Raw genomic sequence first — 27,982 nt, 5'->3', positions numbered from 1 at the left:
CTTGCCAGTGGTTGAAACCCTCCAGAGGCCCTTTTAATGCATTCACAAGCATGTTTACCTGAACCTGCTGCTTATTTATTGAAGTGGTTTTTCAGTAGACATTTGTGGAGTCCATGATTACATATAAACGTATAACAACCTACAGATTGTGTCACGAGGATGAGTACATAGACTTTACATGGTGAACAGAGAGTGAGTACAGTGGAGCTTATTTAGCACACACCTGCTTAGGAATAGGCCAGCTGAGAGAAGACATTTTCCATGCACAAACTCCAAACCATTACAGAATTATAATGAGGCCCCAGTTCCAGAATAAACCAGCTAAAAGAATAAGCTTGTAAGGACACAAAAATGTAAAATACAATAGAAAACATAAAGGAATACATCTGCTTAAAAGGACTACACGTCAATTCAGGAAATACACTTCTGTAATAGATTTACCCTGGGTCACTCATCTTAGACGCAGTGTTTGTTAGCCAGTGAGATTGTTGCTCTCTTGCCCAAGTCATTTGATACAGATGTTACATGACTTACCCAACATTCTTCAAAAGAAACCAAGCAGCACCTTCTAACTGGGGAGGGATAGCTCAGTGGTTTGACCATTGGCCCGCTAAACTCACGGTTGTGAGTTCAATCCTTGAGGGGGCCATTTAGGGATCTGAGGCAAAAATTGGGGATTGGTCCTGCTTTGAGCAGCGGGTTGGACTACATGACCTCCTGAGTTCCCTTCTAACCCTGATATTCTAAGCTATCTGTGAAATCTTCCCATGGGTGTCATTTGGACCTACCCCTTTCAGACCAGAAAACAGCAACCCTGAATATTTTAATTGCAATATTCAAGACACATATTAAAACTGAAGTAACACCATTTCACATCCTCTTCCACCCATCCTCAAGCTCCATTTCACAGTGTGTCCCAGAAAGGGGCATCGTTAGTGGTTAAAAGACAAAAGATCCCAGGGACACCTGTGTTAGAAATTCTCAAGGCTTCCAGCAGAAATGCTTAGAATAGCATTTATTTCACTTTCCTTACTAGTATTAAAGGCTAGTGCTTAATGCAGATGATGCAAATAAGTGAGCCCTCAAGAAAATGTTTGAATTTGGTGAATATGGGGGGAGGAGAGGGGTTAATGAACTCCCTATTCTCTGTGACCTAGAGAGGGATCCAGTATCCTCACTAGTTTTTTCCCTTCTTTGTCTTCTCCCTCACAAGGCGCAGGGGCCCTCCACCACAAAGTGTGCTCAAACAGCACCATTTGGAGCCCAGCTTGTATGTCCTTGTTTTAAAATGGCACATGTGTTGCAAGTGAGGATTGAAGGACATTATTGGTTCCTAGAAAACATCCAGACTGACACAATGTCAGCATGTTATGTTTTTACGCAAGGTGGCAGTGATGTATCACAGCATTGTGGGGTGGCATGGGTGGGGGGATGTGACACGGTGGCTCAGCATCAGGCCATGACCTGTTTGTCCCAGAGAACAAACTTTAAAATGGTGGCAGCCCAAGTGCTGAATCAGCTATTGCTGAATATTTGAAGGGAGATCTGGTCTGAATGCAACACCTGCAAGGCACTTCCTCCCATCACCTCCTTGCAAATTCAACACAGTGCCTTGCACTGGGTCTGCTTCCCTCCACCTGTACTGGCTCAGGGTATATACAGTGAACTGAACAGGGCCACTTAGCCACAGTCCCACACCTGACTTACAGGGACCATGTGCTTCTTCATAAGTAAAACAGTTGTGTTTGGGGTCTTTATCTGACTTTGGCAAAACCTTTGAGAGCGTCTATTCTCCATGAACTAAGAGCTGTAATGGCTAAGGCCTGGTCTGCACTAGGAAATTAGGTCATTATAACTATGTTGCTCAGGGGTGTGAAAAATCCATACCCCCGAGTGACACAGTTAAGCCGATATATAAGCCGATATACCCACCCTGACTCTAGACAGCACTGGGTCAATGGGAGAATTCTCCCATCGACCTAGCTACTGCCACTCTGGGAGGCATAGTACCTATGCCAATGGGAGAACCCCTCCTGTTGTTGTATGTAGTGTCTTCACTGAAGCCTTATAGGAATGCAACTGCAGAGATGCAGCTGTGCCACTGTTGTGGTTTACATGTAGACATACCCTAATGCTTCTGTTAATGAACAGAGGGCAGATATTTTAACATCAGCATGTGCACCCCTGGGTCTTTACAGTAAAGGAGATGGAGGAAAAACTTCAAACTACCAAAACTTGGAGAAATAGACACCTTAACCCCAGGGAGACACTTTGCAAGGAGCCTTAGAATTAGTGATGCCTTCTGTCAAATGCTTTCCCCAGCAGATGTTGCTGGTCTTATGTCACTCACTGCTGGTTAGTTCCAGATTGTAGGGTCCCAAGAAACAGTACCACATTGGTGTAATCTGGTTCCATCAGCTGGTCTTTACAAACTTCATGCTCCCACATTGTGGGCTGTGGGACTCCTTGAGAGATTTCCGTAGGTACGAGAATTGCTGCCACTCTGCTCTCCCAAGGTCTCTGCCCTGACTCTGTGCTCTGCAAAGTGGTATTGGACGATTTGAGATCTCATTGATAGCAGTGAATGGGGTGTTTGTGCAATGAGATGAGTTGGTGTTTGCAGCAGAATGGTGGAGAAACAGCTGTCACATTTTAGTGGACTCCATGAAGTCCCAGTCCTGGGTGGCTGGTGGCATTCTTGAGCAGGTCCGATGGTGCTGAGAGACAGGCTGGGTCCGCCTGAAGCTGTTTATGGAACGCCTTAGGGAGCCCAGTCGCTTCCAGAACCTTAGCTGTGGTTCACTGGCATCCTCTGGGTGGTAGGGCATGCACTCATGTGGCCCATAGCGGGCCTGGTCGAGTGCTGCTGGTTTGCAGAGAGTGACAAAGATAAGACAGGTAGCCAGGAGGAGAAAGATGCAGATGAGTGCGATGATAATAGGCAAAGGGTCTGGCTTCTCCCCTGGGGGCACGGGACTTAGTGGGACCAACTTGGTGGTGGTTACAAGGAATCCAAGGATACTAGGTGTTGGAGAGGTCTCATTCCCAACATCCTCTGTGTTCATCTTTCCTGCAATGCAGAACATGAACAGAAATAAGGTGATTTAAACTATTACCATCTAGAAGCGGTTCCATAGCTGTTGTAAAATTGACTGATGGCCTCAGGCCACAGAGGTGTGCACATCACCAACACCACCCTCATGACTGGTGCCAGTTGGCACTGATGAGGGTAACGTCAGCAAGGAGGACTACGATGACTTGGGATTAGAAGTGGAATGACCTTCTTATCCTTAGAGGATGGTTCCTCCAGAACTGGGCTGAGGCACATCAGTACGCCAGTGTGTGAGATTCATGTCATATATGTGTTCCTTGGATAAAGAGAAGACTTCAGTTTGCCAGGCTGCCAGCCCAGCACCTTTCATCAGTACTAAAATGCACCTAAAAACACGATGCAGGAAGCTTCCACTGGCCCCAGTAAAAGTGAGGGTAGGTGAAGTTTCCATAAGGCCCATCATCACATGGGCAAAGTGCACGTCTTCTCATTTCACTCGTAACTCTGACACCTTCTAACAAGCAGCTGGCTTTTTATTTTTAGTCAATTAAATGACCCTGGCTGATAGTCCAGAGTTTGGACTCTCTAGAAATGAAGTACAGGGCTGCAAGCCTGTGTCATAAGGTTATGGAACTGTTTGTTCCAAGACACCAGTAGGGACAGTGCAACAAAAGGTGGAATTTAGATCTATTAAATACAGTTTCTGTGCACTGAACTAAAATACAGATATTTAAAACAACAGAGCCCCCTGACAGGAATATCTGTTAAAGGGAATATATAGCCACATATTGGTACGTGGAGCAAAACACACCCCTCCCGCATTGCCCTGGGTAATTAGCGTGTCACATCTCTAGTGCGGCTATTCCAGTGGAACTCCATTATATAAAGCTCAGCAGCGAAGTGTAAGTAAGGGAATACTAGAGCTGGTCGAAACATTTCCATCAAAACATTTTTAAACAGAGAATGTCTTTTTGATTCATCAGAATTTTTCACCAAATATAATTGGGGGGAGGTTCGGATAATTTTGGGATTTTTTCAGTGAAACTCCAGAAAATGTTGCTACCAAGGCCATTCTAAAGGCACTCATTCTCAAACACTCATTTTAGAATTCAGATGTATTTCTTTTCATCACTGAGTTGCTTGGATTTTCAAGAAATATAAGGGCTGGGTAAATATTTTTAAAATTATTATTAATTGGTTTATTATAATTATATTACAGTAGCCCTGAGAAGCCCCAACACAGTCAATAATTCATGAGGCCACATGGTGAACAAGGAGGAGAAAACAAAATCTTGAATAAGCAGTTCATCAAGTGAGGACTGTCTATCCTGTGCACTGAATGGGGCAGGGTTGCTGTGGAAAAAAATAGTTTGTGATCATGTCATTTAAGACTCTCAATAATGCATATACACAGGCAACCTTAATTCTGGCATTTTCTTGATTTTGAGTGCTAGACTTTGCAAACTTAGTAATGTTATTTTAATGTAGTTTTATGGATAATGTCCTTGTTTTTTTTTTTTAAAAAAACGCAAACTGAAAAAACAGAAATTCCATCATGTGGCATCAAAATGACACCCACATGCATGGTCAGCGGGGGTGGATCAACCATGAAGTAACTGATAGCAATAGTAGGTTGTCATTCAATGTGTGGACGAGCAGAAGAGGGAGATGGAACTCTTTGCCAGGCGGTTTCATCGCTATTACTGCGATTTTTTGAAAGGCTTATAACATGGCCAAATCAAGACAGATTTCCATAGGGATGGCAAAGGCACAATCCCTGACAGAAAGGCCATCTCCTGCCAAATTTCAAGTCCCTGCTCCAAACGGGAGCGAGAGCTTTTCAAAGAAAAGGTCTCAAGAATTTAACATGAGCAAAACAATGTACTCTTCCATAGCCTCATTTCCCAGAAATGGCTGACCCATTTTGGCTGAAATTTTCCAAACAAATTCAGTCTGAGGCAGACATCCAGTATGGAAAATGTCAGCCCAGATGGTTGAAGTTTGACAAAGTTATAAGTAAGTGAAAACAGCAACTTATAATGCAAAATGCCTGGTACACTTAATAATAGGCAATGCTGCCCCCCTGCCTATAATAAGCAAGACATACAAAGGAAGTACTGTTATCCCCATTTTACAGATGGGGAACTGAGGGACAGAGAGATTCTGTGGTTGTCCAAGGTCACACAGGAAATCTGTGGCAGAGTAAGGAATTGTACCTAGATCTCCTGATCCCGTTCAATGCCTTAGCCACAAGACTATCTTTTTCTCTCTTTATCTTTAGAACCCTGTTTTTCATATCAGGCTAATGAGTTAGTTTCCTTCAAAATTTTTACACCTTAGCCAGCTTATAAAAAAAAAAAAATCCCCAGTCATGCCCCCTACACTGAGGACCAGTAAAGAAGTTAGCCTAGGGGCAGCTACAGCAGCTCGGTATCACTCAGGAAATCCCCCATGCTAGTGGGATCCTTCACCAGCCATCTAAGCCAGCATTATTGTTGCTTTGCATTGCCAGAGCAGTGCAAAGCAGGCAAAACTGGGCCAACGTCTGACCCACAGCTAAGAGTTAGGCTGCAGTTGGTGGTTTTCAGTGGAAGTGCTGGTAGCCATTGATAAAGAGGCAACTCCCAGGTGTAAAAGTCAGTGGAGAGACTTAACTATATAATGAATTTATCCAAATGAAAGCTGAATCAAGCAACATGCACAGAACGATATAGGATATTTCCCACATATATCCTTGATGGTTTATCTATGAAGCTAACATTTAAATGGCTGTTTTTATAGAAGCTTGAGGCTTGTACTGTTGAAACAGACATGGTGGACAGTTATCAAGGTGGCTGGGGAGGAGCTATCCAACTCACAGTCTAACTCCCCATTTCTATGAGAGAAGCAGGAAAAGTGACTATGCTAAGTCATGCTTACTTGCAGCTTTTAGCTTAATCCCTACATCCAATATAGCAAATCCATTCTGCGTGTGAACAACACTATATCCTGACACCAGTGACACTGAGAGTTGGAAAAATATTCTGCTGCATATTTCTACAAAGATTAAATCACGATTGCAAAATGTTTGCTATACAAATACTCTAGAATGCCACAATATGCAGTCCTAACATTTTTAAACACGTGAAAATATAAAAATCCACAATTTTTTAAATGTCTATAAAGTTTTAAGGCATATCTATTAATTATAATAAAAAAGACAACAGCATTTTACATACATACACTCTCTCTCTCTCTCAATCATTAAGCAATCACATCATATTCCAGCATTAATAATGACTTAACCAACCAGTCCCTCCCTAACAATACTTGTGGCTGACGGTGTCTATTTAGTATGATGAAGAACATATAGAGAGTGACCAGACTTAAGATTCAATGTACACAGCTATAATGCAGTCCCCCTGTGACACTGTCAGAATCTCATTCCCCTAGATCGCTTCTTAGGCCTATTTATCTTACTAAATGTCATGTCAGATCTGAGGCGGTCCCTTCCCCCATCAATGGAATTCTTTTTTCAGGTTGGTAAGATATGTGTTTGCTTTTGTTTCAGCCTCTGCCCTTCCCGCACCTTCTGTTGGTTCTCATGAAAGGGGTTTATTCACAATTATTTCAGATGGAGAAACTGCCCTCAATACAAGTAGGGAAAAGCCACCACATTACCTGTAGTTTCCAAAGCTGCCCTGCTGCGGCCAAAACAGCTCAGACTTCACTTGGAGAGCTCCAAGAAAACCACATGAACCGAATTACCTACACAAGATCAGATTATTTCCTTTAGCACGTGGCAAAGTTGAAAGGTCAGAAGTCCTCTTCACAAAGTTCAGATGTGCTTCTGGAGGTTTCCAGCTGCCTACCTTCAGTGGAAAGATTTTTCATGTTAAAAAAATGCAGACTTTCCAGACGTCACACCCCCTCACCCTGCCATCCCTGCCGTGCTACCACAACTCCATTGGAGAAGTGGCTGAGTGCCCCCCAGGGATACCACCAGCATTATTGTCAGTGTTCACTGGAGAGTGACCCAAAGCACTCCTTTCACATGGCCTCAGTGGCAGTTCCATTCCCAGCCATCCACGGGGGTGAGGGAGGTTTTGAGTCATGTCCTCCTTCCACTGACTGAGTCAGTTGGGAATCCTTTTGATTTCCAGAGTGGTATTCTCAGCATGATTCACAGGGTTCTGGCTCACGTGAACACTACCAGAGATTAGTCTTGCCAGCTCTTGTGATTCTGTTTCAAATCTTGCAATATTTGGTATTTTTTCTTAAGGACCCAGTCCCTGGATTCAAGTCATTACATGAGAATCTCAGCTTTCAAAAGGAAGGAAGGAAGAAAAAGAAAATTCCTAGCCTTCACGGTTGCAGAGCCAAGCTTGAAAACATGAACCCATGTACAGCACAGAGGTTCAAAAACCAGAAGGCAAAGAAAAAAAAACCAAAATGTGTTAGAGTTTAAGCGAATTTCATTTGTGGAGATCTGTCTCAAGAGCTTTGAATTCTTGCGCTTGACAGTATAGAGTGCTGCACAGCCAATATCCAGTATCTCAGGCTGAGAATACCCAAAGGGATTTGCAAACATAAGTCACTTGTGCTAGCAGGTGTAGGCCATATCTGCTCGTGGTTACAACTAGTGTTCTTGCAACTCCACTGACTTGAATGGAGATGCTCCAAATTTACACTGCTGTAATTGAGTGCATTTGGCCCCTGAGCTCTGAACTGAAGAATGGAATCTCTCTGATAAATCAGACAACTTTGTGCACAGTCTGTATTGCCATTATGTCTGTTTTCCTCCACTCTAATGTCCACTCTCAATTTAATGTCCACTGTTATTTTCCTGAGACGGTGTATTGATTTCCCTTCTCCCATCAAAGCCTGCTGAGTGCTCATCCTAATCCACAGGTAAACTAAAACAGACTCGCAGGTATGGGAAGAAATATTCCTGCTCTCTTTCTGCAGATCCTTCCTATATCTCATCGCTTCCTCCCTTAGTTGCTTGTACCTCTCTCATCCCTTCCCCAGCTGCATGCCCTTCTCTCTCTCTCTCTGTCTCTGAGATGATGTTGCCAGAGCCTGGACCCCAAAGCTAGCTAGTGCTGGGAACTGTTGTGTGGTACTCACTAGAGTGAAGGACTTTCCATATTAATGGCTTTCAGAGCAGGAAGGGGAACCTCTCCCATATACCACATACTAAGCGGGACACTTTGCTACCACACAAAGTCAAAGGCCTTCATCAGTTCACTGTTCCGTGCAGGAGGAAATGGCTGCTCTGGGTAACAGATAGATTCAGGCCAGTGCTGCAGCTAGCAATTTGAAATTAGTTTTGTACTACTGCTGAGCAACTTGTGCCTGGTATATATAAAATTGGCATGTATTCATTGGAATTGAAAGTGGAATTCAATCCAGCCACATATACAACTAGAGGTGGCAAATAATTTAGAATTTAATTTAATTTCTTTTTTGTAAAATCTCATGGAAATTAATTGGATAAATTATTCTGTAAATATGTTAACAACGTATTTGCCCAGCAGTATTTTTAAAAATACTAGCCACTCCATTTCCTCCCAGCCCTGCCTGCACACCAGAGTTGCCATTCTGTGATTGCTCCCACAGCAGGCACAATTAGCTAGTGAAATCCAGCAGTATTAATAAAAGGCCTGTTGAAGAGCAAACAATCTGCCAGTCACCATACAAAATATTGCCCCTATCTGATTAAATATAGTATGAAGTGACTGGCATATGCCCATGATTCAGATTCAGATCACATCTTTGTAGCACGCAGATGAAGGTTGTGAAGGGTTTCATTTTGTAAAATGTTCGCAACAAAAGTGAAAAAGTCATAGTTTTGGAACATCATAAAATATGGAACAAAAAGTTCCTCTCCTCGGTCTCACCAAATAGCAGGTCTGGGGTGGGTTTGTGCATTTTTGCAGTCGTTTTCACAAGTTCTCATCACCATTTCTGATCTTCTGCTAGAAGAAAGTCGTTTTCAGTGGCTTGTGCACTTGTGACACAGTGTGGATGGAAAAGGGCTTTCCTCTTCCCTTCTCATTGCATCTTGAAATTGGTGAACGCTAGGAAAGTGTCCCCGGCTCTCCTTAATATGGAAAAGAAACTGCAAAAAACCCAAACAAAAAACCACCTTTTACCTATCTGGAGAAGGATGTAAAATTCAGTGGCTCAGTTTTATACTACCAAATACAAAGTTTCAGAAATCTCAGTATGTTAGTACCTAATCAATGCAGAACAATCACTTAAAATATGTTTCCCTTTGACTAATCTCCTCAGCCCACTGCCCCAAAACCCTACCTGCAGACCAGTAAGTGATACATTCACAGAGCTGTTTCCCTCCCGGACGGAGACCGTGATCATGAATGATCAGGTTTGACTGTGATCATCTTATTTTAGCAGCATCTGAGACCATCTCACATCCTCATGCCCTGGCTGCTTTAAAGCCTTTTGCTTTTCTCCAGATCTTTGTGAAATCAAACTTGAAAGATGGGAAGAGGGGATAGGCTGCCCAGATTAGAAGGACCTGAGAGCACTGACCTTTCCCTTAGAAGCTGTCAAGAAATGCTGCAAAACGCAGGCTGCAGGATAGCTCTTCAGAGTTAGCGCAGATCATTGATTGATCATTTTCCCCCTTGTGTGCTCCTACAGCTGCTGTTATCTTTTCAGGACAATCCCATGAGGCTGCAGCTGGTCCCCTGGCTTTGTACTAATACTCTCACTAATACTCAAGCTGCACAGGGTTGTCTACCTTCTCCTGTCTTTTCCCTCTTACTGCTTGCCCTTCCATAGCTCTCTGTTGTCTTCCAGTCCCTTACTTCTTGGGGGAGGGAAGAGGGGGGTAAGGTAGGATGCGGGGAAAGATGGCAGCTAGGATGGGAATAGCAGGAACAGACAAAGCCAAAACAACTTAAATGAACCAGCCAAACCTACAGAGCTCCGCACTTTAGAATCAACAAACTCGTTTGGTCATTCCTTAGGATTGTATTGTTTTTGGAGGTTTGGATGTAGTCCCTTTAGGGAAGGGATATCAGACTAAATTGTAATTCTTCAAGCAGCTCTCACCTTCCCCTGTGGAAAGTTTGAATGGTACAGTCTGGTGGCTAGATGCTATTCACTGAATGTCAGTTAGGTTACTCTGGGAGCCAATTTGGGATCAGCAGCTGGGGGAGGGGGAGGAATGGAAGCAGGCCTCTTTCCTTTGCACTCTCTTCTTCTCTCTCAAACACACTTTCTCTTCTACTCTTTTCATTCTTCTATTTTCCTTTCCTCAAAATAATTCCCTAATCTTTCTTTGCTTTTTCTTTCTCCTGCTTAACTCTCTCTCCTTTTACTACCTGTTTTTGGCCTTTCTCTTCTGTCCTGTATCTATTGGTCCCTCTTTTAAAGGTAACCTGCAAAAGGGAAATTCTTTGTGTATTCTTTCTGCTTTTTGATATGCAAAGAAGCCCTGACAGTTTTTTTTAAAGGCGTTTTTTTTAAAGGTTTTTTTTTCCCTGCTATCTACTTTAGAAATACCGGGAGTATCTCATCTTGTCTTGTCAGTTTGTTCTGGAGCACTCACCACAGAACTGGCTGCAAAAGAAGGAATGTTGTATCTTTCAAAAGAGATTGTTTCTCCCAAGTGTTTCCACCCTTTTGAATTAAATGGGTTTTAACATTTAAGCCGTCCAACTAAATAGCCCTGCCCCTCTCAGCTGCTCAGCTTTGTCTGTTGTTACTTGTGATGTCCTAATCCTGCTGCTTCTCCAGTCAGCAACAGAATCTTTCAGGAGAGAACAGGGAAGACTAGATCTAAATTTCTCATGTAGAAAACAAGCAGAAAAAGTCACAAATAGTTGTTGGCAAGTTGCCTTTAGCAGCTTTAAAGCAGGATTTTCATACTGTAGAAAACTTTAAAAATCTATCCTATTAGAAAAGTGGATTTTGGTTTGTGCCTTTCCTACATTTTGAGAAGTATCAAATTTATTTGGGCCAGATTGTTCCACCTTCACTCCCCAGGAGTAGTAGCTTACTGCACAAGTAGCTTTTGTTGAAATCAACGGGACTATTTGAAGAGTAAGTTACTACTCACCATGAATAAGGATATTTGAATCTGACTCTTTGTTTAACCAAATATTTCTCCCTGCCCACCTTCCATTCTCCTTAATCCTCTGCTTAAAGTCCATAATGCTGGATTTGTTGCTTCACGGTCATTTTAGTGGCATTGCAAGCACCTGATTGCGATTTCACCAGAAGTTCCAGCAGAGGGCGAAGCTGGGCAGTGCAGCCGAACAAGTTTATAAGAAAACAGATAGCTTAACAAATGCAGATGGAAGCCAATCGCTGTAGAGCCAAAGCTCTCTCTTTTCACCTGCTGACCCATTTTGCACATCTCCCCGCAGGGCATACCTGCCCTTGTGGCTTTATCAAATAACCTGGGATGAGCTGTGAAAAAACATCCTGTGCAGAAGGTGGATGAGGAAATCTTTCTGGGTGGGATTTTCACCTTGGCCTAGGAGATCTGGATGCCCAATTCCCTTTAATTTCTATGGGCTCTGAAAATCGCTCCTTTTTGTCTTCACTGTAAAACTGAAATCTTTTTCTCGTTAAACACACCCACTGCATGGCAGCCCAAGGAACTGCATTAAACTCTGCTAAGAATCTTTCTCTTCTTCCCTTTCCTCTGGTTTTCCTCACCACTGCCTCTTCTGACTCCTCTCTTTTGGTCAGCTTTTCTGAGAAGGGAGCTCCAGCATCTTAGAAGGCAAGTTGATATCACCACATAGACATTCTGGATATGCTTAAGAATTATCAGCCAGCGGACATAGATCTCTGATCCATAGTGCCCTCTATTTTATCTGGTTTGTAATATCCAGGCATGGTAACAGAGAGCCAATGGAAAAGGAGTACTTGTGGCACCTTAGAGACTAACCAATTTATTTGAGCATGAGCTTTCGTGAGCTACAGCTCACTTCATCAGATGTTTACCGTGGAAACTGCAGCAGACTTTATATACACACAGAGAATATGAAACAATACCTCCTCCCACCCCACTGTCCTGCTGGTAATAGCTTATCTAAAGTGATCAACAGGTGGGCCATTTCCAGCACAAATCCAGGTTTTCTCACCCTCCACCCCCCCACACAAATTCACTCTCCTGCTGATGCAGGAGAGCCAATGCAATCCTGTCCCAGAAATGAGCTCACAGACTCAAAGCCTGATGGCACAGGCATGTTAAATAGTTTGCTTGGCAGGAACGTCAAAGCTGCTTGAAATGTGAGCTTTTCCCCCATGTCCTTACTAATTTGAAAATAGTTTCAGATCATCCCAAAATATGCTATATTTTACACACTTTTCACTAGGAAATAGGTCCCCTTTTCAGACCAAATGAGCTCAGGGGTAAGTAAAAATGGACCCAGACCAAGCTAAGTTGTGCTTTGAAAATTAGACCATGCAAGGGGAGCTGAAAAGGCAGCAGAGTGCATTGGCCAGCCCTTTGCCAGCAGAAAAACTAGCTTTGTGCTTGCAGCTAGAAATGTCTAATAATCGTATTTTTCTCAGCATGGAGGAGAGGGAATGGGGACACTTTGAGTTGTGCTATAAGGTGCGTGTCTGTGGGATATGGACTGGACAGGCGCTGAAGCGGAGACATGGGTCTGAGTGTGACACAGGAAGGATGCTGGATGATTTGAGGTTGTGGGAGTTTTTGTTGCAAATCCCCTTTCTGCTTTGTTAAACCAGAATATTCAGTAACATTTTCAGCCAAAACATACAGTCTTGGCAGAATAAAACCTTTATACCTACATGGCAAAACAGCCCATGAAAAATGTTTGAGAAATTCCCCAAATTCCTGTGCATTCATGCATATTTTTCACTTCAGTCATTTTGCAAAGCAATAGCCACAATTTACACTTGTTTTTCCTCTGCATATTGGGAGAAGAGGGGCATTTGTTTCTCTTCTTGAAAGGAAATTAGAAAATTTTGATTCATCTGGGCCATTAGACAATCATGCACTCCACCCCCTCAGTATCCTGCTTGAAGGCTGCTAATAGCTGTGGTGTGGGCAGATTTGCTGTAGCAGCTCTGCAGGTCAGGCAGAGGCGGGGCAAGAAGGATGCTTGGGGGTGGGTTCCTGGAAAGTGCTCATGAGGAGGGGAAACCCTGCAGTGTTCCATAGAAACACCAGGTGGACCCATTATGTAAAGTCTTCCTAAGTGCTTGGCAACATTTCATTCAATACTATACATCTAGGACATAGGAATTATCCTCCCGTGATACATCCAGTCCAGTAACTTGTCTCCGATACTGGCCAGAGCCAGATGCTTCAGAGCATGATGCAAAAAAACCCCATAATGGACAATTATGGAATAACCTGCCAAGAAAGGACATTTCTTCACAATCCCCTCAACTAGGGTGTTTTTGCCCTAAACCATAAAGGTTTAGGGCAAACTATTTAACATATAGCATAATATATATAATATATCCTACCTAATGTAACTGTGGATGGTCTCATCATCTACATGAAGCTTTAATGATAGCTCTATGATTTGAGTCCAAAGTTTACTGGCTCTATTGCATAAATAATATTTCTTTCTATCAGTTTTAAATTTTCTGCCATTTAAGTTAATTTAATGTCACCTTTATTTTGCATTATGGGAAAGGTCAGGTGAGTGCTCCTATTTTCCCTTTTCTATACCATTCACTGCTGTATACTTCATTCATTCCCTCTCTTATTCATCCCCAGTCTAAACTAAGCAGCCCCGGTCTCTCTCCATCTGGAAGTCATTCTATGCTGATTGTCATTTTTGTCACCCACCTGAGCACCTTCTCTGTTTCTGCTGTATCTGTTTAGAGATAGGTTGACCAGAACTGAACTCAGTACTGCAGGTGATGGCATACCATAGCCATATATTATGTCATTATAACATTTTCAGTGTTATCTTCTATCCCATTGTTTATGTATATCCTAACATTCTGTCTGTTCCTTGACAGCAGCTGCTGCACATTGAGCAGAGGTTTTCATTGCGCTGTCTGTAGTGACACTCAGGTCTCTTTCCCAAATCATTAGAGCAATGTGTTGGAGAAATTCAACTTATTTCTTCCAGTGTGCATTTCCTTGCATGTGTCAAGAATAAATTTCATCTGTCGTCATGCTGCCAGTTCCGCAAGCTTTATTAGGTCCCTCTGAAGTTCTTTGGCATCTTCCCTAGTCTTAGCCAACCTAAATTACTTTGTGTTATCTACAGATGTTTCCCCCTTTTCCAGATAATTAACAAATGTGTTAATAAACATCAGTCATGTGGAACCTTGGGGTATCCAATTAGCTTAGGCTAACTATATATATCCTAGGGCTGGAAGGGACCTCGGGGGGTCATCTAGTCCAGTCTTCTGCACTCATGGCAGGACTAAGTATTAGATCATCCCTGACAGGTGTTTGTCTAACCTGCTCATAAAAATCTCCAATGATGGAGATTCCACAACCTCCCTTCTCAATTTATTCCAGTACTTAACCACCCTGACAGTTGGGAAGATTTTCCTAAGGTTCAACTAAACCTGCAGTTTAGCCCACTGCTTCTTGTCCTGTCCTCAGAGGTTAAGAACAATTTTTCTCCCTCCTCCTTGTAACAACCTTTTATGTACTTGAAAACTTATCATGTCCCCTCTGTTTTCTCTTTTCCAGACTAAACAAACCCAATTTTTTCAATCTTCCCTTATAGGTCATGTTTTCTAGACCTTTAATCATTTCTGTTGCTCTTCTCTGGACTTTCTCCAATTTGTCCATATCTTTCCTGAAGTGTGGCGCCCAGAACTGGACACAATACTCCAGTTGAGGCCTAATCAGCGTGGAGTAAAGAGGAAGAATTACTTCTCGTGTCTTGCTTATCACACTCCTGCTGGATACATCCCAGAATGATTGCTTTTTTTGCAACAGTGTTACACTGTTGAGTCATTTACCTTGTGATCCACTAGGATGCCCAGATCCCTTTCTGCAGTATTCCTTCTTAGGCAGTCATTTCCCATTTTGTATGTGTGCAGCTGAATGTTCCTTCCTAAGTGCAGTACTTTGCATTTGTCCTTATTGAATTTCATATATTTACTTTCTGCCACAGGCAGAGCAGACCAGCAATGCTTCCTCACTGCCAGTACAGAGCAACAGAAAAGTCTATCCATACACTTAAAACTTAAACCATAGTTGAGCTGAGATTTCCAGATGGGACGGGCGCCTCTGATTCTGAACCCATTGGGAAACAGGGACATTTAAAGATGTGCCCCTGTGACCCAGAGGATTTGGGGAAACAAGACAATCCTGTGTATCTGTGGACTTTTGCTTTTGGCCTTGCATAAGAGCAGGAGAAGGAGAGAGCTTCTGGTACAATCTGAAAATCACTGGCCTTTACTGGCTTCCTTTTTCTTTTTGAAGGTGAAAGCCACAGATGCGGATGAAGGTGTTAATGGGAGAGTGTGGTACAGGATTGTCAGGGGTAAGTCTAGGTGCCTGTTTGCAACAGGGAATTGTGTGTCCGTGTGATTTGGTTAACTGAAGTTTTGCTATCACCTTTTGGCCAGATAAGCACACTGGCAAACTTGCATGATGTAACTTTTTCATCACATTTTGGCCTTCTTTGGCCTGCCCTACAGCTACAGAAACACCTCTTTACCTATGTATTAAACTTCATCATTCTCTTCCCCATCCATTTTAATACTTATGGTTGGAAGAGATAAGTCCTTGACAATTTGGACTATGCTATGGTAACTGTAGTTAGACTGCAGTTACACTCTGATTGCATTGTCGTTTAGGTTTTTGATACCTGCAATAGCTATAAGATAGACATTATTACCTATATCACTGAGATGGGTAACCGCATAATAATGTAATTAATGCACCTAAATTCTAACAACATATGTTTTAAATATGAATCCAAAGGAGTAAGGATAAGTAATTGCATGTTGATGTAAAACTTCCCGATATATGAATTAGTGGTAGTTAGCTCTCAAAAAGCACTACTCCAGTATAATTACCCTGCATTTACACTGACCCATTACAGTCTGCTCCACATTACTACCTCTTAAGCCGTTTTATGGAATAACTGTGATATGCAGCCACACAACATATTTTTTTTTAACTTGTCACAACCACATTTTAGAGCCTTGATTGGGTCCTGCAAAGGGAAAGGAAGTCTCCTGAGCACATTTTGTTGAAAATGGTTTCATTAGTACAGTTTCTCTGTAGTGTGGATGGGGATTAAATTCTTCTCGTTAAACCAGCTTTAAAAGTTGTTCTGAGTTGTGCTTAGTATGGATGAAGCTTGGTTATCAAGGGCAATGAACAAATGCTGTGGGGATGTATGCCCATTCCAGTAATTAACTACACAAGTATCACCACTGAGTCATTTTTCCACAATTCTACTTTGCTGTGTGTGGGGATCCCATGATGTTTGTTCCACTTGGAAAACTGATTGATATGTACTTTGTTATGTTTTGTTTGTTTACTGATAGGAAACAATTACAACCACTTTCGGATCAACCCCAGCAGTGGGCTGGTCATGCGGGGCTTACGGCACCTGGACAGAGAGAACAATTCCTCCCATGTCCTTGAGGTAGAAGCCTACAACAGTGAACAAGGATCAATGAAGAGCTCCGTTAGGGTAAGGACATCACTGAGGTTAAGGTGGAGGGGTGCTGCAGAACCAGTGAGGAGCTACATCAGAGTAAGGTTGGCACTGGGTGAATGTGGGGGATCAGCAGAATTGATGAAGAGCTCATGCCTGGGCCTAGAGTAACAAGAGGGTAAAGGTAAAACCAGACAAAACTTTGTGAAACGTTTTTAGTGCAAAATATTACAGTGGTTTCATCAAATGTTGGTAATTTCCACTCATTGCGGTGCAGTGTCAGCAGAGGTGTAAATGTCAGCAAAGTGCTGCAGAAATGACTGATGGAAATTCTATGGGTACTGCTTTTGGGTGGAGGATATTTTTCTGTGCCATTTCATAACGTAATTAGGCTGAAAATTGGCAAGAGAATCCTCAGCAAAGGGAATTTTTTTCAAGCGATTAGAAACGTGTTATGCTGAAATTATTTAGTTACAAGTTAGAAAAAAGAAGATACATAATCACTTCAGAACACAATATGCATACACAGACAACATGATATTGAAAAACTGTTTACTTGTATGGTTACATTTGCCCAGTATTTGTCCAGGTATGGAAATTTCCCTCCTCCTTTTTGAATGTACAGTCTTGCTTACTTAGCTTCCTTTTTCTATTTTCACATTGTAGCTTTGTAAGGTAGCTGTACTCTTGATCTGTCTGAAAATACAGGTGTGTGGCCAGTGACATATTTAAATAAAACAGACCTCAGTAGTAGTAATATTCGTTATTGGTACAACTCCATTCTTCTTGAAGAATCCCAAAGAACTTCATGATCCAAGCCCCAATCCTGCAGTCGGATCCATGTAGGTGAACCTCTGTAGCATGCAGACCCACTGACTTCAGCAGACTTCTGCATGGATGCAGGAATCTGCCTATGTGGATGCAATTATAGGATTGAGGCCTATATACAAACACCACCATTCAGCTGTGGAAGAGGAGGCCAGGAACAAGCTATCAGATAGCGAGTCTGCAGCACACCTTTCGTGGAGAAAGTATATTTTGGTCTACACACTGGAGTGGACCGCAACACTTACAAAATTTAACACAGGATCATTAATGCCTATGTGGCACAAACAGGATCTCACTTTTTAAGGTCTCGTCCCGCTGACTCTCACACAGTAAAGTGCCTAGAATTGAAATTGTGTCTACCTCAGAAGGAGGCAGGGCCGAGTCAACTCTACCAGGGTTTGAACTAGTGGTTGCCATCTCCCCAGCAAATAAAGTAAACTCACGTAATTCACAAATGTGGCAATGAGTTGGCAAAAAAACCCACAAAATTGGGCAACCACTTTATTGCTGCTATTAACTTCCCAGCTATATTTTATTTCTTTTTATTGGAATTACGTGAGATGGACTCATGGGGGAATGTCACGATTTGTACTTGTAACTTCTCCGAGTGGTGCCCACTGAAGCGGGGAGTGCTTGTGTATCTATGTTCTAATAGTACTGGTCTGTGGAGAGGCTCACAGTCCTTGAAATGCAAGAGAGCAGCTCCTTCTGCCAGGGAAGCCTCTTCCTCATTGTTTTCTTCAGGACAAATTCCAGGCAGTGTGCAGTACACTAATGGTTTGTTTTGGGGATTCCCCCAGGTGATAGTGTATGTGGAAGATGTAAACGATGAGGTGCCTGTGTTTACCCAACGGCAGTACAACCGTCTGGGGCTGCGAGAGACGGCAGGGATTGGAACTTCTGTCGCAGTTGTCCGGGCAACAGATCGAGACACAGGTAAGGACGTTGTGGTGAGCTGCAAAAATCTGCCACCACTGCTCCCCAGCCCCTTGTGGGATCACACCATCTGTCTCTGGTTGTGTGAGTGGATTCTTGCCTCTCTTTCCCCACTCTTGATGTGGGAGTGCGAAGGATGCAGATTAGTGCCTGAAATAAGAGAGAGGTTAGGGAGACTAAAGCCTGCAGCTTCTGACCAGTCCAGTTCCTCTGATTTGGGATTCTTTTACTCCAGACAGCAGAGAGGCCAGTCCATTGATAGATGGACATTTAGCCATTGCTTTGTCCCAAGCCTTCTCAGGAAAGGGAGGAGGTCTGTCATACCATCTCATTAGTACCTTTGGGCAGCTTAGAGGGGAAAGTCACTGAAACAGTAAAAGAAATGATAAAACCAGCTGTGCTGTGTGTGGGGTTAACCTGTCTTGGCTTAAAGTGCTTCGGCTAACTCAGATTAAGATGGAACATTACATTCTGGGACTCAGGCTGCACTTCCATATTAGATATAAGAATATCTGTAACCTCTTTCATTTTAAATAGATTAGGGGCACCCCTCAGGCTTTCAGCAAGTTGACCTGCTGGGCAAAGTTAGGGGTCCTGTGGCCTTGTCTGCTTCTCTGTGAAGTCCAGTCTAACTCTGATCATTTGTTCCTCCCTCAGGGAATGGAGGTCTGGTGAATTATAAAATCCTGTCTGGCTCTGAGGGGAAGTTTGAAATTGATGAGAGCACTGGCCTCATCACCACCATCGACTACCTGGACTATGAGACAAAAACCAGTTACCTGATGAATGTGTCTGCCACAGACCAGGCACCCCCCAACAACCAAGGTTTCTGCAGCGTCTATGTCAGCCTGTTGAATGAAATGGATGAGGCTGTGCAGTTCTCAAACCTCACCTATGAGGCAGTGATCACAGAGAACATTCCCCCAGGCTCGGAGGTGCTGCGCGTCCTCGCACGCTCCATTGACAACCTGAACCAGATCACCTACAAGTTTGACCCTAACACCAATACTCAGGCACTGTCCCTGTTCAAGATCAATGGAATCACTGTACGTAGCTAACAGTGGCCGATCCGGCCAAGGCTTTAGGTGCTTGAGCAGTAAGCACGACATGGGTATTCATGATCTTTGTCATTGTTTGTCCCTGGTAGGGTGTCATCACAGTCAAAGGCCAGGTGGATCGAGAGAAGGGGGATTTCTACACTTTAACAGTAGTGGCAGATGATGGGGGACCAAAGGTTGACTCTACTGTGGTGAGTGGATTTTAGCTGTTTTCTCAGTAGTCCTTTATCCTAGACCTGCTACAAGCCAAACAAGAGCTGACTACACGAGAACATCATCTTATTTCTCTTGTTTGGGAGGGAATACCCCAGCCAGCCATCACTACCTCTCCTTTTGAAGGGTTTCCTTTTGTTTCTTACTTCTGACCCGCTTAATCTTTATCCATCTCCCCAGAGTGCAGCTGCCCTGCTGGGTAGGGCCGCCCAGAGGGGGTGGGGGCAATTTGCCCCAGGCCCCGCAGACAGAGCGGGGGCAATTTTGGCAACAATTTGGTGGTAGGTCTTTCAGTCCCTCTCTTCCTCGTCGGCAGCACTTCGGCAGCAACTCAATCGCTCCGCTTCAGTCTTCTGCAACAATTCAGCGGTGGGTCCTCCTGTCCTCTCCTTTCTGTGGCCGCACGACTTGGGTTTTTCTTTTTCTCTTCACCGCTTGGGGTGGCAAAACGAACTTTTTTTATGGCAGGGGCCCCTGAATTTGCTTTGCCTCAGGCCCCCTGAATCCTCTGGGCGGCACTGCTGGGAGGACAGGCTGCAGTGGCTTCCTTGGAAGCTTGCAACTACAGCTCCCTGAGGAGGTAGCACTCTAGTAGCTTTGCAACTCACAATCTCACCTCTCTTCCTCTCCACTTCCCCAAGGGCCAGGTGAATCTCCACTGTAATGTGCCTGGTCTGCATCCAGCCAGGTACTTTCAGATGTGCATTTTCTACTAAACACAAATCATTTTTGTGGTCGTGCCCCTCTTCTAACAGTACTAAGACTGGGGGCTCTGCCGTGGCAGCATCATGCCCACCACACCACCATAATTGGGGTCTCCACCATGCCAGCACAGTGCTCACCACGCTTCCAAGAGCTTTCCCCCATATCAACAGAATGCCCACAAACTATAAGGATGGTCACACAACTTTCTTTTTTTCCCTTTTCTCTTTGCACACACCTTCCTCTCTCTCTCTTCCTGGCAACTCTCTGCAGTGCTATCTCCTGGACTCCTAACTCATGGGGTGTATGGTGAGGTGATTGTCAACCTGAAGTTTCCTTGAATAACCTCCGTGAGGTCTCTTGGTTGGGACCTAGGCATATGATTTTGATCTCACTCCCAAACCAAGCAATGCACTCTTGCCAAGCCCTCCAGAAAATTAGCAAGTAAAAGAGCCCTGTTTTATAGGGCCTTGTACATAAACATGGGATGTGGTGTTTTAATTTCTACATAACAGAGTGCTGGGCTTTTCAAAAAGGAAATATTTAGAGTTTGGAGGAGATTCCTCACCAGATTAAAACAGTTTTCAGGTAGGTAAAATTTGGGGTCTACAATATTTGATAGTATAACTGTGTAGTTGGCACTCCTTCCTGAATACCACCATTGTCCTTGGGGTTGCAAAGATTTATGATCTTCGAGCAACTTGTAGGTCATATATGCTACAACACCTGACACAAAAGGTCTACTAAGGATTGGAACTACAGGTCAGATCCTTAGTGTAAAGGTAGTGGAGTTATACTGATTTATACCAGCTAAGGATCTGATCTAGAGATTTTAACTCCTAATTTTCTTCTTTTTGATTTAAATCAGACACTGGATGTCATTTGAGGATAGTATGCTGTGGTTTAAAGGACTCCAATAGCTTGAATTTTGGTACATCTGTTGCCTTTAAAAATTATGTGTGCTCAGGCAATTGATACTGGCCTCCAGCAGTCAGGGTGCCAGCTTCTTTTCTCTCTTGACACTCTCATGGTAATTTCTGGGTTAATTCTGTAGTCCAAAGATTGAGGTTTTAGAGCAGGTGGCCGGGGTGGGGTGAAGCGAATTACCCATGGAATGTGCATTGGCTTGCAGAAAGTGTTGGCGGCGGGGGAGGGGGGGTTCACACCGATAAAATCATCTGAATTTTGATAGAAGTGTTTGCCTTTCCCCTCGGGGGTCCTGCCTCCACATCACAAAGCTGCTCAAGAAAAAGGAACCTCGCACAGCGCAATCTGCCTGGCAGTCCCTGCTCAGGAGAGGCTCCAAGCTGGAATAGCAATTGGGTGCTCTGGGCGTGGATTAAGGTGCACTTGCAAAGCTATGGAGGGGAAGTTTGCACAGCACCTGCCTGCACTGTCCTGGTTCCACCAACCTCCCCTTCCCTTCCCTTTCTAAAGCACTTAACTTATGCCATGATTTTAAAAGAGAAGGGAAAGATCTGTTAACTGTATTTTTTTCTTTTTCTTTCCCATTCTGCTTCTCTCCAACAGAAGGTAAGAGTGTTTGTTCCTAGTTCTGTATACCTTCCTTCCTTCCTCCTGCCTGCCTTCCCCTCTGATAGTCACTGCATAGGTAGCTGTGCAAAACTTGTGTCTGGTCCTGAATAGAGGGCAGCTCCAGGAGAACTGAGCACCACACAGAGTGGTAGCATCTACTCTATCCTTTAGCAGGGCACAGCATGCACTCCCCAGTGCCCTTGCCCAGCTCCACCAACCAAGGCTGGGGTGAAGGAGAGCTAGAGCTTTGGCCCTTTTTTCTCCACTCCTGTGAGGTTTCTAGTGCTGCTGCTGGTAGTAAGGTTTCCCAGTCCTTGTGCTTTGGGAATTCAAGGACTATAATCAATCCTGGCCTCTGTGCAGAGGTGGGGGAGGCTCTTTGAGCCCTCTTTACTCTTCCCCCACCCTTGCAGCCTCAACTTTGCTGTCTCCTGACTCATGACTACTCAGCAACACAGCCTTCGTGTTCACTTCATCTGGGTTTTTTGATAGAGTATTTTAAAAAAAGACATCTGGGGCCGGATTCTCAGCTGGCATAAATCAGCATTGCTGCATTGAAGTCCAGGAACTCTCCTGATTTCTACCAGCTGAGCATCTGGCCCCTCTGTGGCCATCCAAGTAGGTGTACCAGGAAGGTAGACTAAGTTTACTACAGGGTCTGGAAAGAAGGTAAGCCCGCTTCCAAGAAACATATCCTCCCTTGTGTAGTGGCACTCATTCCAGAACGAAAGGTTTGGCTGCTGTGAGTGGCAGCTTGTCTCAGCAGCTGCAGATTTTCTTCTTGAGCTGACTGCATTTTCCCCTCTCCTGCCTTCTTTTTTAGCTACAACAATAGCAGTCACCCAAACTCAAAAAAAAACTCTACAGGTTTCCTCCAGGACGTGATCACATTGACGAGCTCTGCACCTGGGGACTGTTAGCACCCATAAATAGAGCCTCGAGAACAAAAATGTTCTTCCTCTCTTTCTCTCCCATTATATATAGTGAATATGTTTTTAATTTTGAACATGATGACAGCATTTCCTCTGGCTCGTCACAGAAGAGGCAGACGCTTGTCTCCTCTTTGAGTCGTTGACCACAGCTGAGCAACATCTGTATCTAACACTTCTTTCTTGCTGGTGTTGTTACTACTATTGCATCTTAGTGCTGTATCTATAATTATGAATGGTGAATCACAACTGATTTTATTTTTGGAGCTCTGTGTATTTGGTTTCTCTGTATCCATCCCTCCTGCCTCTCTGCATTGCCATTTACCTGGCACAGCTGAATGGTACACAGATTGCAGCTTAGGCATGGAACCCATCTGTCCATAGAATTTTGGATCCATCCTGTGTGGACCGGAGTATCATCCCCTCTAACTGGGAAGAAATGTATCCATCATCCCAGGAAGAAACTCTGGGCTTGTTCACACCCAAAACTTGCCCAGGTTGCAGCAGTTTAGTTAAATGGATGCAGACTTCTGTGTGAAAACTCAAGCCAGTTTATAAATGGCTTATGTCGATTTAATCTATAGCAAATCCTTCCCAATGTAAATGAAATCAAAATAAGCCAGTGCAAGCTTGTATGTAGACAAGGCCTATGAATTCTCATGAGTTTAACAGCAAAGGCCTGGGCCTGCACAATACTAGCAGAGCATCCCCTGCCGGGATGGGTCTGTACCAGGGGTGGGCAAACTTTTTGGCCCAAGGACCACATCGGGGTTGCAAAATTGTATGGAGGGCCGGGTAGGGCAGGCTGTGCCTCCCTAAACCGCCTGGCCCCTGCCCCCTATCCGCCCCCTATCCAGTGATGAGCTGCCAAAATCTTAACAAGCAGTTCCCTCCTCACCCCACGAGGGGGTCGTGGCCCACCCCCCCACCCCCCCCCGGGGACTCCTGCCCCATCCAACCCCCCATGTTCCTTGACGTCCCGACCCCTGCCCCATCCACCCCCCTCCCCTGTCCCCTGACTGGGCAGGAGGGTCTTGTGGGCCACCGTAGTGGGTGCCCACCCCGCTCCTAAGAGCCAGAGGGACCTGCCGGGGGTCGAGATGGGGAGTCCTGGCGGTGCTTACCTGGGGCAGCTCACAGGAAGCATCCGGCAGGTCCCTCTGGCTCCTAGGGGCGGGGGAGCATAGCTGGGGGGAAGCAGGAGTAGCAGCCGCTTCCCACACAAATCACATCAAAAGTGGTGCCTTAGGTACTGACTCCGTGGGTGCTCCGGGCCTGGAGCACCCACGGGGAAAATTTGGTGGGTGCAGAGCACCCACTGGCAGCTCCCAGCCCCGCGCCCAGCCCCAGCTCACCTCACCTTTGCTCTGCCTCCTCCCCTCGCAAGACAACCAGTTCTAAAAGGGCTTTTAAATTTAACAACCGGGTCTAACGAACCAGTGTGAACCGGCTCCAGCTCACCACTGCCCCTATCCGCCCCCTCCCACGTCCCACCCCCTGACTGCCCCCCTCAGAATCCCTGACCCATCCAACCCCTCCTGGGACCCCCCACCCCTAACCGACACCCCATGTTCCCTGTCCCCTAACTACTCAGACCTCCTATCCACACCCCCGCCCCCTGACAGGCCCCCTGGGACTCCCACGTCTATCCAACCCCACCTGGTCCCCATCCCCTGATCACCCCCCACCCAGAACCTCCACCCCATCCAACCGCCTCCTGCTCCCTGTCCCCTGACTGCTCCCTGGACCCCCTGCCCCTTATCTAACCCCCCAACCCCCCCACTCCCCGCCCCCTTACCATGCCGGAGCCAGACACGCCGCCGCGCTGCCTGGCAGGAGCAGCGGACCAGAGCGCTGACGGCACAGCAAGGTGAGGCTGCAGGGGAGGGGGGACAGCGGGGGAAGGGCCGGGGGCTAGCCTCCCGGGCCGGGAGCTCAGGATGGTCCCGCAGGCCGCAGTTTGCCCACCTCTGGTCTATACAATTTCTAATTAGCCAGTTAAAACTGAGAACTCTGAGTGGAGGGGACCCCCTCAAGTGCCACACTGTCTTCCCCTCTCACGCCAGCCTTCACCCCTCCCTTGTCTACCTTACATGCATGTGCAGAAGAGTCCTACATTATAGGTTATAAGGCCAGAAGGGACCAGCGTAATCCTCTAAATTGACCTCCAGTATAACACAGGCCATAGGACTTCCCTCAATTAATTCCTGTTTGAATTAGACATCTTCACTAAGTTTGGAGGAGATAGTGCAGCAGCCATTCAACTCTTGAGACCTTGGCCTCAAAAAATAAAGTGAGCATCCTGGGTCCCATCCTTATCCCTCGCGATGTGGACATGTGTCCAGACTCCTCAATAACAGTGACGTGATCACAGTTGTTCATCCCTTCTCAGGCGAGTCCCTGAACTGCAGCAGCCCCCTCAGTGAGTCAAGCCTGAGATCCATCAGCAGCACCAAGTGAGGAAGGCGTGCATATGGCCTGCTGTCACCAGTGCACCTGTCCCTCCCTTCCAGGAGCTCTCAAATGCACTTAACACTAACCGCATGCCAAAGATTGTGAAAAGGAAGTCCCCAGCCACACAGCAGGACCTGGGTTTCCAAGCCTTTCATTGAAATCTTTGGTTCTTCTGACATTGTCAGCACACCTGGGCCTGAGTGGTGAGATTTAATACAACAGGATGGGAAGGCAACACTGAAATGATCTTTAAGATACTCTACATGTATCTTAGTTTCCCCTGAAAGACTATCCCATCCAGCACGGTTGCCTTCAGGAAAATTAGCAAGAGCCATGCTCCTGATAAAGCCTCTTGTTAATCTCTGCACTCACTTTCAACAGGTAACCATCACCGTTCTGGATGAGAATGACAACAGCCCACAGTTTGACATCACCTCCGATTCCGCGGTGAACGTAGCAGAGGACAGTGCCATTGGGAGGCGAATTGCTGTAGTCTTGGCCAGAGACCCAGATGCAGGAAGCAATGGGCAGGTACCAATGCTTTTGCAGCTACAAACTATACTGGGACCTACAAAAAGGAAGATGGGTGAGCGGGTGGGATGGAGGAGGCAGATTTTGCTCATTCCAATTTATGAGGGAATATGTCCATTCAAGCTATGAGGCACTGTGAGCTGTTGGTCTGAGCACATGACTGACAGACAGGAACTCCTGAATTCAGATATGTGCTTTGACACTGACTCAGGCCCAACTGTGGAACAAGCTTCATGAAGAGAGGGGGAGGATGGAATTCCTAATTTATACCTCAGCATGTCTGCTTCCTGCACACCTTGCCCATATTCCCAAAGAGCAAAACCTTCTTATGGCAATCCTACAAGGCCCCACTAGTGTTTCTCAAGCCAGATTTATCTAGAACCTCAGCAAGCTCCTTTCCAGCTACTCCCTGCTCTGGGTCTCTAAGATCAGGGTCTTGAACTCTGTTCCTTATGAACACGAACACCGTAATCTTTGGCAATAGGGCTGCTCTTTTGTTTGGGATGGATAGTGCCAAAAATACTAGCGGTAGGGACTGGTTTGGTGACTGAATGGTGTCAGAGGAAGGACATATTAAACATTCCCTTCAGAGCCAAGACGTTGTGACAGCTGCCATGTGCAACAGTGGGCCTAAAAATGGGGGTGGGGGGGAAGATGTTGTTTTTTCTACCTTCACAATGGACAGCAGGGGATTTCTAGCCAGATTAAAACAGGAAGTTCTGTCCTCTTCCCCTTTAATCTGCTGGAAGAATTAATTAGATGCTGTGAGATTCCAGTGAGTTTCTTACTCAAAATTAATCAGCCCTAATACTTCGCAGTATATTTTCAGAATAACTCTGCTGAATTCAGATGTTACTTCACATTTACCACATTCTAAGCCTATTGAAGTCAGAGAGTTCCTTTCTTGAGACTGAGGTCTTCCAAGGAGTGACCATCTTTCTTTAGTGTTTGGAAAGCATGTAGCACACACTGGGTGCTACTGCTAATAACTAAATAAATTTATTTATTATTATCATTACCTAGTAATATCAATTTGGTCCTATGTCTGTATGCCTCAGTGACAGCCTCAATTATGCAGAAACCTGGAACACCTGGTCAAACAGAATAGAGATGAGCAAATCAATTCACATAGAATAAAAACTTTCCCAAATTGAGAACTCTCACAGCATCTGAACTGGAACCTGGATTGGAGTTAGAAGTTTGGTTAATGTTTTTAAGAGCTATTTTTCTGAACTTTTTCTGGTTCCATCCGAAACCAGCAGCACATGTACGAAATACTCTGAGAGAGACTGTTGTGTTGGATTTTCAGCACAAGGGCAAGAAGGAGCCAGGTTTAATAAGAACTGGTCACTTTGTAATGACTGTTTCTCTCTCCCTTTTCTTCTCCCTTCCCTAACCTCACTGCTCCTCACTTCCCCACACTTCCCATTATTTATTTCCTTCTTGCAGGTGACCTTTTCTCTGACATCAGGAAATATAGGCACCGTCTTTGAGATCCGCACCACCAACAATACCTATGGAGAGGTGTTTGTGGGAAGGCCATTGGATAGAGAACTGCTGGACCACTACACCTTAAAGGTAACCTGGAGTTTTCCACCATCCTAGCTGCATTTTCTGCAATTTGCACCATTCACTGGGCAAGGCAAACAGTCAAGATGCAGAAACTCATTACCCATCTAGATGATACTCCAAATGTTGCCTTTAGTGGGTGAAGTTTGACTGCCTGAAACTGTAGTTTCTGACTGTCATTCATGTGGTGCTTCAGGTATTTTTGTGGCTGGTTGAACTAATCATTGGGAAATTTTCCACACCAAAAATATTATAGTTTCCCTGTATGTGCTGCTTATTTCATGCAAAGTATTGCACATCTGTGTCTGTGTGTATGTAAGTGTAATGACACAATGCTGTGCATTGCTGAATAGCTGGTGTTATGGCACATATTTTAATTTGTCACAAAATTGGATGGTTTGTAATATATAGTTATTTGCAGCTCAGTATTTTAACAGCTGATGCTGCAGGTAGAGGTGCAAAATTGTACTGCAGCAGCAATTTTAACATTCTATTCTCATTTGTATGGGTTCTTATAATGCCCGTATCATCACAATACCTGAGTGCCTTCCAGTGCATTAAGAAATGACATCTGTCATGTGTTTG

The 27,982-nt window shown here is 44.7% G+C and overlaps 2 protein-coding genes across 10 annotated transcripts in view; one reads left to right on the top strand and one right to left on the bottom strand.

Moving 5' to 3' along the window:
• Nucleotides 1-27,982, top strand: part of CDH23 (cadherin related 23) — a 520,165-nt gene that overhangs the window by 378,731 nt on the left and 113,452 nt on the right. For all 6 annotated transcript variants that reach the window (XM_048859456.2, XM_075130881.1, XM_048859457.2 and 3 more), the window contains 7 exons: nucleotides 15,453-15,513; nucleotides 16,529-16,677; nucleotides 18,270-18,405; nucleotides 19,063-19,451; nucleotides 19,553-19,654; nucleotides 25,679-25,828; nucleotides 27,278-27,406. In XM_048859456.2, the coding sequence (XP_048715413.2) occupies nucleotides 15,453-15,513; nucleotides 16,529-16,677; nucleotides 18,270-18,405; nucleotides 19,063-19,451; nucleotides 19,553-19,654; nucleotides 25,679-25,828; nucleotides 27,278-27,406 (1,116 nt within the window). The remainder of the gene's footprint in view (nucleotides 1-15,452; nucleotides 15,514-16,528; nucleotides 16,678-18,269; nucleotides 18,406-19,062; nucleotides 19,452-19,552; nucleotides 19,655-25,678; nucleotides 25,829-27,277; nucleotides 27,407-27,982) is intronic.
• On the bottom strand, nucleotides 54-9,151 carry C7H10orf105 (chromosome 7 C10orf105 homolog). Of its 4 annotated transcripts, none has more exons than XM_048859467.2 (3): nucleotides 8,935-9,151; nucleotides 6,713-6,903; nucleotides 54-3,070 (listed from the first exon to the last, which is right to left on the bottom strand). In XM_048859467.2, the coding sequence occupies exon 3, from the start codon at nucleotides 3,063-3,065 to the stop codon at nucleotides 2,646-2,648; it is 420 nt and encodes a 139-aa protein (XP_048715424.1). In that variant the 5' UTR covers nucleotides 3,066-3,070; nucleotides 6,713-6,903; nucleotides 8,935-9,151; the 3' UTR covers nucleotides 54-2,645. The 4 variants fall into 4 exon arrangements, with proteins under 4 accessions (XP_048715424.1, XP_048715426.1, XP_048715425.1 ...); XM_048859469.2 differs by having other exon boundaries at nucleotides 6,713-6,899; XM_048859468.2 differs by having other exon boundaries at nucleotides 8,997-9,151.

The sequence above is a fragment of the Caretta caretta genome, chromosome 7 (assembly GCF_965140235.1).
Source record: "Caretta caretta isolate rCarCar2 chromosome 7, rCarCar1.hap1, whole genome shotgun sequence".
In the NCBI taxonomy this organism is placed as follows: domain Eukaryota; kingdom Metazoa; phylum Chordata; order Testudines; family Cheloniidae; genus Caretta; species Caretta caretta.
This window is presented reverse-complemented; position numbering and strand designations above follow the sequence as displayed.

Excerpts from the sequence above, each read along its gene's own strand:
- C7H10orf105 (XM_048859467.2), bottom strand. The coding sequence starts at position 3,065 with ATGAACACAGAGGATGTTGGGAATGAGACCTCTCCAACACCTAGTATC.